Consider the following 13,382-nt stretch of genomic DNA (forward strand, 5'->3'; position numbering starts at 1 on the left):
GCCCTCTGGTCCTGGAGGCGTTTTCTGTGTTATAGAATTAGCTCCTAGTTTTTTTCCTCTGGGAAATTCACTTTTAAGTCTAGTATTTTTTAAAGAGAAACACAAATGTTTTCTTTCATATATACTGATATTTAAAATACAAGTGATAGAAAATACCACTTTGTTACCATTGAATTTTTAAACCGTATTTTAATAGCATTAAGCGACAAATTCGTGAAAAAATTGTAAGAAATTTAGTAGCTCATTTTAAAGGCATTTACTTGAATGTAGAAGCGTTATAAGTTTTTATTCGAATCCACACCTCACTGATGTTTTCCTATCCGCACGATTTCTTAGGCAAATTTCTATCATATAATTATATTCATTTATTCTTATTTCACCTCAAACTAAAGTAGAAACAACAAGCGGCTTGTACTGTTGTACTATTTAGAGATTTTATATCGAAATAACCCATTACCATTTGGTTCCTGTTACCTCGATCCTAAACGATCTTTTGACTTTGGCGTATTGTCACTCGATTGTGGACAAGCTCAATAGAAAATTTTTGAAAAACTCAAGCTGCAGCACTAGACATTTCAAAGGCTTTTCATCCCAAATGTCATAAAGGTTTTATAATCCATCCTTTGATCTGTAGCTTGTTACCATTTGATCAACTGCCATCCGCCAAATAACCACATCCGATGGTAGATGGCTCTCCAGACTGCTGCATGTTCCAATGCTCGTGGGTAGCACATTTGGCACAACCACTGTCCCCCAAACTGGCTGGATAAGACCTTAGTTCGAATCCCATGCGAGAATCTTGATGGGTTTTCAAAATGTGGCTGATTTAGTCGGTTTCAGGCGAGGGTAGCATGGTTTTTCCTCCCCAAAACTCGGGTTTTTCGTCCAGAAAATCGACCAAAGAAGACACGCAATTTAAAGATATAACACAAATTCCATAAATACATAACACAAATTCCCAAACTCGACAAACGGTTAAATTCCTTAAACTTCCTCATTCACAAACATAAAAAATAAATGAAGACGATTGGAAAATCTTGTGAACGCAGGCCATAAATTAACTGGTTACTGAAGCTGAACACATTTTACATTCAGTGTCTGCACGCCTTTTCTACAGATATTTCAATGGCCAATGTTTTTTTATTCGAAATGGCAACTGCAATTTTGCTTTCTTCCAAGCTAGCCAGAAGACATGAGACAGCCAGTCACTATCCATTCGTAGTTAAACTTTAAACTTACAGAACTTACTTTTCTTTTCATTCATTCCCTCTGCGCTTCTGCAACTGGAACAACCTTCCACCTTTATGTATTTCCTGAAAATTGCTATCGAGAGAAAGCCAATATATGTTAGTAGTTTTCATGCAAGCTAGACAAAATTTAAAATTCTCTTGAATTATCAGTCACTCCCCCTCCCTAAAGCTTTCATGCTATAGAAGGAACATAAGCCAATTATTATATCGATAACTAGCGTATCAGCTATTTGTAGTTCAAACTCTACGTGTACTTAACTCGTCTTCTTAATCATCCAGAAAGTAATATTTGATGATCACATCGATCTAAACAAGCAAACTTGTTACTATTTTAATCGCAAACCATTTAGTGAGGAAATAATTTAATAGCGAAGATAATTAACTGAGAATTGACACATTTTATGGTCCTGCGTGATTTATTCGTCCGCTTTGACAAAAAAGAAATATGATAGAACAAAGCCATCAGTCAAGAAGATTATTCCAAAAGCCATTTAAGTTAGTTAAAGTTCAAATCAGTGGTGTATTTACAGACAAAATACAAGTTTATGACTTAATTCATTGATTAATTATTTGTTCGTATAATTAGCGTTCCTTATTAATATGATTAGAGATATCTCCTTCGGTAATCTTCTGTTAAATATAGCTACAAAAGCATTCTGATTTATTTTTGATGACCCGTATTATGCATAATATTCTGTTCGCTCTCCTATGGTGTCTAGTAATTGAATAATGAAAGTAATGGTGTGTTTGTTGTGCGTGCTTTAATTGTACACTTCATCCATTGTTTAATGAAGAAGACCTATTATCCAAAGCGTGTATTCAGGGAACACTTGTAATTAGCTGTGTAAGTTGATTAATTATTTACTACACAGATTGCAGCATACAAATGAAGATTCGAAAAGTCAACTGGAAATTGGTGTACTTGCCAAGTATCACATACTGATTTATTCCGAATAACGATGAATCAGAAACAGTTTGCATGGAGCATTTTAAAATCTTATTAATTCTCCTTATCGAAAAAAGGTATTATACAATAATTTTCCCAATAACAACTTACAGGGTGATTTTAATCCTATTCGGTTGTGTTATTACACTTGAAAATGATATACAAATTGAGCAGATTTCTCTGACTGCTGTATAAGGAAATGACTAGTTGTATTAATTCATATATCGTTTTATATTATGCAGTAAAACTGCATAAATATTAAGAATTTTAGTAAAATTTTATTAAAGGGAACGCTTTGAGTATTTAAATATGAGTGCAGTTAGAATCCATACCTTAGCTTCAGAATTCCTAATACACCACCTTCAATCGTACATACTGCATTTGTTAATTATAAATACTCGATTATTAATTACGAATACTCGGTCGAATTAGTACTTTATGAGAAAGTTAATCAGTAGTACTCACCAACAACATTTAATTTGATGCTAAGACTCATTTTCGGTTCGGTACTGATCTGACACTCGTACACTCCAGCGTCTTTCTTTTGGGTATACTTTATCTCCAAGGTCCAGATCTCGGAGTTTTCCAAGTGGATGGAGGTAAACCTCTGGTCACTAGTGTAAGTATATTTTCCTACAGTGAGTATATGAAGGTCCTTTTGTCTCACCCATGACACCTACAGGAAAATAATATATAAAATTCATTTTAAAATAATACATTTACATCTGAATAATTGTAATTTAACTCCTAACAAGATTTTTAGTATGGAAGAAAGATAAAAGTGTAGACTACTTAACGCATCTCAATATAAATGCAACTAATAAACATTTCAAGATGCCACCTTTTCCAAAAGTTGCTTATTGATTTCTTCTCCACGTTCCCATCTTAGCAGCACCGATCTGCCTCACAAAGTGGACTAGTGGGATAATGGATAAGGTTTTTAAAGAGGTCCTACGCGGATGCGATTTGTGTTGCTCTAATAATTATATAACCATGAACCACGAAGCTTTCGGGAAACTTTACTCCCCTTTCAGCAGGCATGTTTGTGGTTAAAATTTTATAATTCTAAATTCTCTATTGGTTGCACTGTTCAAGTTGCTTCTATCGTTTTTCTAATGTATTTATATATAAAAACAATTAGGTTTTTTCCTTGTGCAAAACGTAGCGTAGACGTGTGTGGAAGATTAGACAGGATGATAGCGGGACAAAAACTAGGTGTGTTGGCCAGATCCTTAAAAGATGTCAGGAAAGGTAATATTAAGGTTATGGCAACAACGTTAAGACACAAATTCAAAGCATTCTTTTAACAGCAATGGAGCGTGTTGCTCTTATATCGTGTATCTGTCTATAGACAAATACACCATATGGATATGTGTGTTCACTGGCCGATTTGTATGGTGTGCTTGCTGAAAATCCCGGAGTAACTAAGAGGAATCCTACTCCTCTGCTGTGCTTTTGGACAAATACAGCCTCCAATTGTTGATAGGAATCGAACTCAGATTAAGATGTGTATCATGCCGGCTAATTTTCCATGGAAGACCAACACTTCAAGAATCAAGAAAGGTGTGTCGAAGGCAACTGAAGGTCAGCCAAGAGTTACAATATTACAAGATGACCGTGGCCCTAACACTCAAGCAGTTCACTCTCAGAGACAGTTTCAAGACAAACTGTGTATATAGAAGTTTTCAGAACAGCGGAAGGCCCACTGTTTGTGTTCACTTACCAAAATTACCAGCAGAGTCCCTTTAACTTTGAGGCAGAAAATTTCTTTTGGGACTAATCCCAATAGGCTAATTTTCTCTTTATAGAAGATTCGAGGTTTACTGTTGAAACTTATTCTGGACGTGTTTTCTTTAAAGAGAACGAGAAACAAGCTTCAGTCAGACCACTGTCACGATACTTTAGCAAGCACCCTTAGATGAGACTCTTTTGAACACTTTTTTTCGGAAGTTCCATAAATGCTGCATTCATTTCTGTGGATGGCAATGTGCTCTTCCGCATAGGGCTTAGTCAATTTAAGCCTTTACATTACATTCTAAAGAAATTCAAGTCTAATGTCAACAAGTATCTTCTTTCACCTTCTCAGAAAGGTAAAATATTTTATTAGTATGCTATTTTTAAACTGGTATTGTCTCCTCATACGAACCAATATTTGTGTAGAAGCATCTAGTGAAAAAAATATCAAACTTTTCTTATTTTATACTAAATATAATTTTAATTGAAACACAGTTACCAAAATTCCGAGAACAGAATGCCACCACTCGCATTGATATAACGATAAAAGATTTTGTTTTAAAAATAAATGCGTGCTTTACTTAAACCAAAATTTGGCAATATTTGTCTATAATTATGTTTCGTTCACCGAAAACACGTCAAAGACTGACCCGGGACTCCACTGCACCGAGATAAAACAGCTAGGCTCATTATAAAGTGCTTTCCTCGAGACACGATTTGGAATATGGCCAAGCAGATTCTTCAATATGTAGTTTATGGAAAGTTCAGTCCACATTAAGCGCATACGTTATCTCCTGTTAAAGCGATGTAACGCTGTAATTCCAGATTTAAAACCTTTATTAATTTATTTATAATAAGATACTACCACCGATGTACTTGTTATGATCCAAGTGATTTTATTTTGTTCAACACAGAGTTATCCTTGCTCCCACGTCCATATTTCTCAACGGCACGGAATTTCCAATCGGAAAGGGTTTGTTTTTCGGTGGCTGAGTTCAATCAGTGCCTTGACTGGCTAGGAACGGTGATGCATAAGGAGTTAAAGAATTGCTCTAGGCTATAGAGATGGCGTTGACAGATCTCGTCTTTGGCATCTGATTTGCAGAACAAATGCCATTAACACTGTGGTAAACAGCTAATTGCAGGCCTGATAATAATTAAGTCGATTGAACAAGATCGCTGCAGTATATCCTCGGTGGTATTCATCAATCCACTGTGAAAAGAAGAGGAACGTCGCTCTACTTTGCTTTTACTACGCATTCAAAGCGAAGTTGTTTAGTTAGCATAAACACAGATGGAAGTGAACAGAATATTTATTCATTTCTGTTAATCTGCAAGGTCTAGGAAACCTTTGATATGAATCAGTTTTCATTCGCTGATTGTATTACAGATCTGATGCTCTGGCACAGGAACTTTACATTTGGTAAACTCTATATTTTATAAAGGAAAGATGCTGTGTTGAGCATCATCAGTATTCAATTACTGGAGTGCAAACACCGAACTGGTTTCAAACCGATATGAAATTATTTCATATTTCAAAAGGAAAGAAGGTTATTAAGAAATGTATTGAGAGACATTCCTTAATCTTGCTCACGAATGGTGTCTTTTGTATAATTTAGATCCATTATTGTATCCCAGTTGAATCAGCTCAGCAGCCTTTACGATTTAACACAATTTTTAATGTTTTGTACTTCGTTTGACTTGTGCTGAAAGTGAAATTAAGGCAATTGTTTCTATTAAAATATTTTAAACTGATATTGGAATCCTGAAAACTCATAGGTTGTTCACCTTGGGGCCTTTCTTAAACGCATCAATTAACACGTTATTCAGATTTCTGCTAATTTATAATTAGTATTATTCCCTTGCGTAAAATGATGCCATTATCGATGGAAAGTTCTCCTAAAATTAACAAGTAAAGGCTCTCAAATTTCATTTCGTCATGTGATTAGCTTTTATGGTTTTTGATCAAAATTAGCGAGCACCGGATTTGACTTCGCTGTTACTGGAGGTTTTTTTTGTATACATTATGGAAGTGATAAATGAAAGGGGGAGCCATAAATGTCACTTGACAAACTTACAATGGTCACAGGAAGGAATATAGTCAGAAAAGTTTCCAGGTTGTCGAGCATCAAATTACATGGCAAATGAGCAGTTATAGATCGTTCTTTAAAACTTCCCTAATCTGAAAAATACATTTCTAAGTCTCTGAGAATTGTTTTCTTTTAAAAAAATAAAAAAATAATAAATCCTTGATTGACTGTACGCATTTGGGTGACTCAGCACTAAATGAGGGATATTCTGTATTCGGCGCCATTAGAAAAAGAAAAAAGAAACAGTGTTCCTCGATTTATTTCTCTCTTCTAACCAGCCCACGTTCATCCTACAACAGAGCAGTCTTGGGGAGATTTGTGGTCCGAATACAAATGACAAGGAGAAATAGAGCAAAACGAGTGTAAATATTCCAATTTTACGGCTAAAACTAAGAATCGGTCTCTCTCCCGAACTTTTCGCTGCTACTAAATCTCCTCCGCCTACAAAGAAATCTGGAATTCCAACCCTGCTATTTCTTATTTCTTCCGACAGTCATCGTATGTCCTGCATAACTTTGCCGACATGGAGTTTGTATTCGATTTTCTTTCCCGCCGTCAGCGGTTGCGATAAGGTTATTGATGACAACTCCCTTCTACTCCATCGTCGAGGCATTGCCTCTTCTTACCCGATGCTGGAAACAGTCGACACTCCTTTCAATCCTCCTTTTCCCAACACGACAAACGCTCCAGTAATATATGGTATATACGCCTTATCTTTATGGTGGGTTAGTGAGCATGCGGCTGGTGCAACTTTCATCATCACTCCTTTCGTTTTTACGCTTGGTTGGAGACTACAGTTCTAATCTTGGCCTGGAGGTAGAAAAAAAGGCGAAATATAAAGCCCATCGGGAGTGAACTCGGCAACTGGCAAAGTCATAGGGTGAAAGAAAGAAGATATCTAAAAGTCTCTTCCAATAAGAACCCAGTGGCTACCAAAGCTACCGCTATCTTCTCGAAGCAGGGGTAGAAGGGGGTGGGGTAAAATGTTTCATCATGCTTTCTTTACTGGTGGACACAGTTTATCTGAACCAGCACTTAGTTCTTACTCTTGACGCTCATGCTGGAAACAGCATGCTATGATGTGTCCTTCTGTTCTTCTTTACTCCCTGCATTTCTTTTTTTTTTTTTTTTTTACCGGTTCACCCCCTCGAGCATAAACTTTTGTTGACAGAAGTTCTTTGGAACGTTCGGATTATTTTTGAGAAATTCGCATCTGATGTCGAAAATTCGCCCTCCATCTTCTTTGGTATCTCGCTGTATTTCGGCGAGCTTAGCCAATGCTGTTTGTTTTGAATGAAATATTATATTTGCTCAATGCTGCCGTATTATAAGAAATTCATAGAGGTAAAGGCATCGCTCTAAAAGGCGATTACATTAGGGAATGTTAAAACGTTTTCTTTCTCCCTCAAATTCGCCAGGATTTTAAGCCCGCATTACAGAAAGTAACAGTGATTTTTTAATGAAAAAAGTGATGAAAAAATTACAATCCACTGAACTCTAAAAGATATAAACCATGCACGAGGTAATTCCCATAACTAATCCGAATATCATCGTTTTCCTTTATGTATAACAGACCGATGCTTTAATACGCTGAGTGCAGCGCAACGGTACAACAATTCAAGTTTCGGTGAACTGCCAACAGATGGCAGAAGTGTGAAATTTCATGAATACGCTGACGCAGTCGAAGTTTTCAGATATCTGTTAGTTGTAAAGTCCCCTAAGTTACATGAAGTTGCTTGAACCAAATTGTGTGCTGCGTGATGGGAGATTAGAAAACTGAGCAACGTTTTGCCATTCCGTATTGTGTTTCACGTGCCATGAATGCTACCTGAAATACACGAATTTGAAGTAATTTAAGTAGTTCAAGAAAACTGCAATTTTCAGGTGTATAGGAGCATTAAAGATGGTTGTGAATCAGTGACCACTTATCAGGAAATGGCTTCCAGGAACTTATACGAATAAGCTCATCGATGGTGCAAGTGTATATCTTCAGTAACGAAGATTAACACTGAGGTCGATCCATTTGGCGAATTAAATGCTCAACCTGTTTATTTTTAGTCCATAATCCACTAGTCATACAGCCAGTCTTCATACCACTTTCCTATCCTCTTCACCGCCATGGTCCTTCCAAACTACCACACAGGTAGCTCTAATGCAGCTTATGGCACTTCTTTATCTCTCAGCTAGCCGCGCAAACATCTCCAAGTTCCTGGAGTGTAATGGTGTGTAAGACATCTTACAATATGGGAGATGTCTTGCCCGGATTAACCTAACCATTGATAATTCCACTCTTCATGGTTTTTAATGTTTGTAAACTAATAGCTGTTCTTAAATCAGTTTTTGACGCGGATTTCAGAAATGTTATTCGTTTTTTTTTGTTTTTTTTTTTTTTAATATCACGTGCATTTTTCTACAAATCACTTAAGTTGATATCGCGAGTAGTATTATTGAATGTATTAAGTTAGGAGTAAATGCTGGGAATGCGTAAAATAATCTTCACATGTTGGCAACACTGCCTTCACTAATTCGTTTCTAGACCTCTACAGCTCCATGCAGCAGTGTTTATAAGTTTATTTTTGAGGTTATCGTGTCAAACTTTTGCTGAAAAATGAGTAAACTTTCATCACGCAAGTGTTTTAGACAATCCGAACTTATTTTGTTATATTTGTAGAAGTGATGTAGTCCTCAGCAGAGATAAACTATTACAGAATTAGTAAAATATGTGTATTTTGCTTATTTCAGAGTGAAACTCGGTGACTAAGATAAACAATAGGCTCCATATAATGTTGATGTTTGCCCAACCTGTGTCGAACCACTGAGATTGTGAAAAAATGGTAAAAATAAGACCATGCCATTTCCAGTTCCCACGATTTGGCGGGAGCCTACAAACCATTGTGATGACTGTTACTTTTCTTAGTTAATGTACAGGGATGCAATGCAAATAGTAATAAAGGCATTGAGTATCCTAATATTCTGTCTGGCATTAAACCAGTCCCACATGGAGATAACCTGCCGATTCCATGCTTTCCACTTATAATGGAGAATGTAGCAGCAGAGAGTGGTGAAAGTGAATCTTCTGAATATGAATCTGAAGTCTACACGCCTGGAGACAACTATTAAGTATGAGTAACATGGTTGGTTGGTCTGTGCCGACTTTAAAATAATAGATATGCTACTTGGGCAGCAATCTGGCTACATAAAAATGTCTTGTTTTTTCTGGGAATGGGACAGTTGGTTAAGGAGTAAGCATTGGGATATCAAGATCTGACCAAAAAGGGGACATCTGTTGCCTGGATCAAAGAACATCGTTCATAAACCACTAGGAGTCCTCAAAACTGTCCTCTTTCCATCCTTGCACATCACACTGGATTTGACGAAACAATTTGTAAAAGCTTTACCTCGGAAAGGTCCCTGCTTCAACTACTTTTCTATTAAATTCCTGTAGATCACAAAAGAGAAGTTAAAACAAGATATTTTCGTTGGACCTGAAATTCACAAACTGATGAAGGACAGAGATTTTGAGGGAACTATGAATAAAAAATAAAAACAGAGATGGATTAACTTCAGGTCTGTTGTTCAGCACTTCTTAGAGAATAACAAGGATCTAGACTACAAGAATATAGCTGAAAAACTTAGGAGCTGGGCTGCAACATGAGTGTCAAGGTACGTTTTTTACACTCCCACATCGATTAATTCCCGGAAAATTCAGGAAGTATTAGTAAAGAACAGGGCGAGAGGTTTCACCAGGATATCAAGATATGGAGACGAGGTACCAGGGGATGTGGAATGTCAACCATTGCTAGATTATGAAGTGGGACTGTAAAATAGAAAGATCTGCAAGAAAATCAAAGAAATTAAAATATAGCACTCGTAGATCAGTTTCTAAAATGAGAGGTGAATGTTCAGTGGACTTTTTACCACATTGCCCTTTTTAATAGTGGTTTCGACATGTTTCTAAATATATTAAATTCTGATAAAAGTAGCATTCCGTTATTATTTGTGCATAAGTTCTGCCAAAAGTAATAAAAAATTGTGAAAAATCAAATTTTCTTTAGATGAAACTAGTGAATTAGTGTTTTTTCAAGAAACCTGACGTGATCTGAACAAAAGGAAATCATTTTTGAAATCAGCATTAGCAAATGAATCAAAAAAACTCTTTTTTGAGAAAATATCAGTGAAGTTTTTCTTAAAAATGCAGAGTAGTGTAACTGCGATGTAATGTGGTTTAATAAACTGGTTAGAAAAAGTTCAGCTTAAATTTGTTAAATACCGTGTGTTTTGCACTCACTTATTTTATGGTACGCTGTCTGAACCTATGCAAGCGCTTTGGCTTACCACCTGTTGTCTGCAAAGCAAGTTATGAGACTGCGATTTAAAATACTTCATTCTAAGATTGACTCATCCTGTTTGCTCTCTGTTTAGAGTAATCCAGTACGCTGCTGCAGAGGCACAACAGAAATGCAGGGCTAATCAACGATCCTGAAATTTGATTTCTTTTTTTTATGCTCTGTCAGCTCAGGAAAAAAAAAAAAAAAACATTCAGTCAAGGTACTTTTGCATAATTTTCTTCTATCATAAGTATATTATGAGGTATCTGCGCTGCTGTTTATCCACTTCTTACTTGCTAGATTAATTTGTTTTTACCTTTCTTTGTATTCGCCTTTAATCACCATTTACTTATCCATTCATCTTGTTATTAAGGTACTCTTACATTACCTTATAACGAAAAAAATAGTAACTATTCTTTTCATTTCGTTTACTCTTCGTTACTGTTGTGATTATGATTTTCCGAATGGCATTTCAAATAGACTTCACGCGCAAAACGGATGAGCGTGCAGCGATTTAATTCCTACCTGCTGAAGGAAGAAACCCATAAGAAATTCATAACAGTATGCTGGCTGCGTGAGAAGAAGGTTGTTCCTCAAAACCGTTATCTTTGAATGGTCAAGAAAACAGTGGAAACATTCGCAGTTTCTAAGAGTAGAAAAAACGAAATTTCCACCTCCTTGGTCTTTTTGCTGTTACAGTTTGAACAAAGTGACGCAACCTTAACTCTGGACAAAATGCTAAAACTTAGAACAGCCTGGTCTCAGCATAAAACACAAGCGACCATGACAACTGACAGATGTAATCGTCTTGCTTCGTGATAACGCGCCCCAACACGCTGACAGCTGCATTCAGGCCGTGGTTCAAAAGATGTGCTGAGAAAACTGAAACCTCCTGAGTACATCTCAGCCTTTTCAACATGTAGTCTTCATGTCTGGTCTGTTGGAAAAAGCTTTAAAAAAACGTAATTTCAAGTACAGATTATTGAAGCAATGAGTTGTTAAAATGTGAATGAAGAACTCCACTTCTCGAAATAAGCGGTTCCTGTTGCTATCACATAAGTTTCATGAAACCAACGTCACTTCGAATTGCCAAACATGACATTCCACTGATTAAAAATAATAAGAAACTTTTCGAATAAATCTAATCGGCTCTCAATTCAAAATACTGTTTTATGCAATGTCCATGAATATAACCCCGAACATTTAATGGATGACTTTTATATTGGAAAGATCATAACCGTAATTTCTCTCTCTCTCTGTCTCCTTCTTCCCAATAAACTGAGGTTCAGGAATCGCGTTCCAAAGTTAACGCCCATTGTCGAAAGGTGATCAATGGCATCGTAAAAACCCTGCCAAAAGCCACAACTTTTATCTTAGTCTAATGAAGTGCACAGAAATGGGCATAATTCCAAAATGGGCTCTAAATTAGATTTAAGAAACTGTTCTCATGTTGAACGCTTATTCTTGAGCAATAAAGTACAAAGTCGCCCGAGAACATAACTCAAATAGCCATCAAAGTACAGGTCACTGTTTGCAGGTGTGTAAATTCATTCATCCTATGAATATATTTTCTTTTATACGACGAAGCCAGAAAAGAAAGCTATGCGGTGATGAAGTTCAAGTAACGGTTCCTGAAATAGACGATATTTAAGATAAAACGTAAGAGAAAAAGTCTGAAAATGTGAAATTGCGTTCTTATTTTACATATATATGAATAGAATAGTGGCTGTTACCTACCATCAATTTTTTAGGACCGAATCCGGTTTATGACGTATTAAGTGCTCCACTTATAACGCATTCCCAAGGTAAAGAAGTAATAAAGTTCATCCGAGTTTTCAATTCCTTAAATCAAATTCCCTTAAATTACTTTTAATTGTTTTCCTTAAAATAACAAGTCCATCCCCGAACTTCCTTTAAACGTTATTCCTGTTCTCCCTTTTAACCACTTGTGCAAGACAAGGTTTCTCAAATATAACACTCGTTGTTTGATTCGTTGTCAAGATAATACGTTAATATTACACTGCTCGACAAAATTAACAGAACACGTAGAGAATGTGGTGTAAGTCGTGCAGCTTGCGATGAACCGGGACAAAATTTGATATGGTGGTGTACCATAGAATAAGGATGAAATGAGGAGACAGCCAGAAACAGAGGACAAGTATAAGGGACATTTATAGAGGTTATATAAGAATTACCAAAAAGATCATGTTAGCGAAGTCGGTATGCTCGAAAATATTGTCACATGACATCAGTACGAAGTATGATCCTCTCCAACGGCTAAACAGGTCTAAATCACCATTTGACGGAGGAGTTGGCTGTTGGCGTGCAGTGGACTGGCGCAGGGTCATCCCACACATGTTCGATCGGATTTAAGTGTGTGATCGTGCTGGCCACGGCAGTCGTTGGATATCTTCAGTTTCAAGATATTCCTCCACCACTTGAGCACTATGTTCAGTGGCGTTGTCTTGGATTAAAAGAAAATCTGGGACAACCGCATCCATAAAAAGTGGCACATAGGGTTCGAAGTTTCTGTTCTCAGTACATCTGCACCGTTACGGCGCCTCTCTCAAAAACATGAAGAGGGAAGCGGCCGTTGATCATTACTCCGCCTCACACGAGAACAGCGCCTCCACCGTAAGTGTCCCTTTCTCTGATGTTGGAAGGATGGTACCGCATTCCTTGTTGGCTCCAGATGAAATAACGTCTAGAACCTGTTTGTAGGCTTAAACGGGACTTATCAGAGACCAGAACTGTATCCCATTTGTCAGGGCTTCAAGTCACATATTCATGGCACCAGTTTCGACGAGCTCTGCAGTAGTTTGGGAATAATGGAATACAAACAACTGGCTTCCTTGCGTAGACTTCACCAAAATTGAGCCTTCTTAACACTTCGGAAGGTTGGATATGTTTTCACTTGTATCTGCACCAATCTCAAAAGACAATTGATGACAGGATATCACAGGGTTCCATCTTGCTGTTAGAGCCAGATATCGGTCTGTTTTGGTTGGTGTAGCTTGCAGCGATCTTGACTAGC

General features: G+C 36.9%; 1 protein-coding gene across 2 annotated transcripts in view; it reads right to left on the reverse strand.

The window, feature by feature from the left end:
• The window catches only part of LOC150083257 (V-set and immunoglobulin domain-containing protein 10-like), a 571,635-nt gene that overhangs the window by 52,061 nt on the left and 506,192 nt on the right, over positions 1–13,382 (reverse strand). For both annotated transcript variants that reach the window (XM_090377133.1, XM_090377134.1), the window contains exon 3: positions 2,662–2,872. In XM_090377133.1, the coding sequence (XP_090233259.1) occupies positions 2,662–2,872 (211 nt within the window). The remainder of the gene's footprint in view (positions 1–2,661; positions 2,873–13,382) is intronic.

This window comes from Mastigoproctus giganteus, chromosome 7 (genome assembly GCF_048544385.1).
Source record: "Mastigoproctus giganteus isolate SK-2022 chromosome 7, ASM4854438v1, whole genome shotgun sequence".
In the NCBI taxonomy this organism is placed as follows: domain Eukaryota; kingdom Metazoa; phylum Arthropoda; class Arachnida; order Uropygi; family Thelyphonidae; genus Mastigoproctus; species Mastigoproctus giganteus.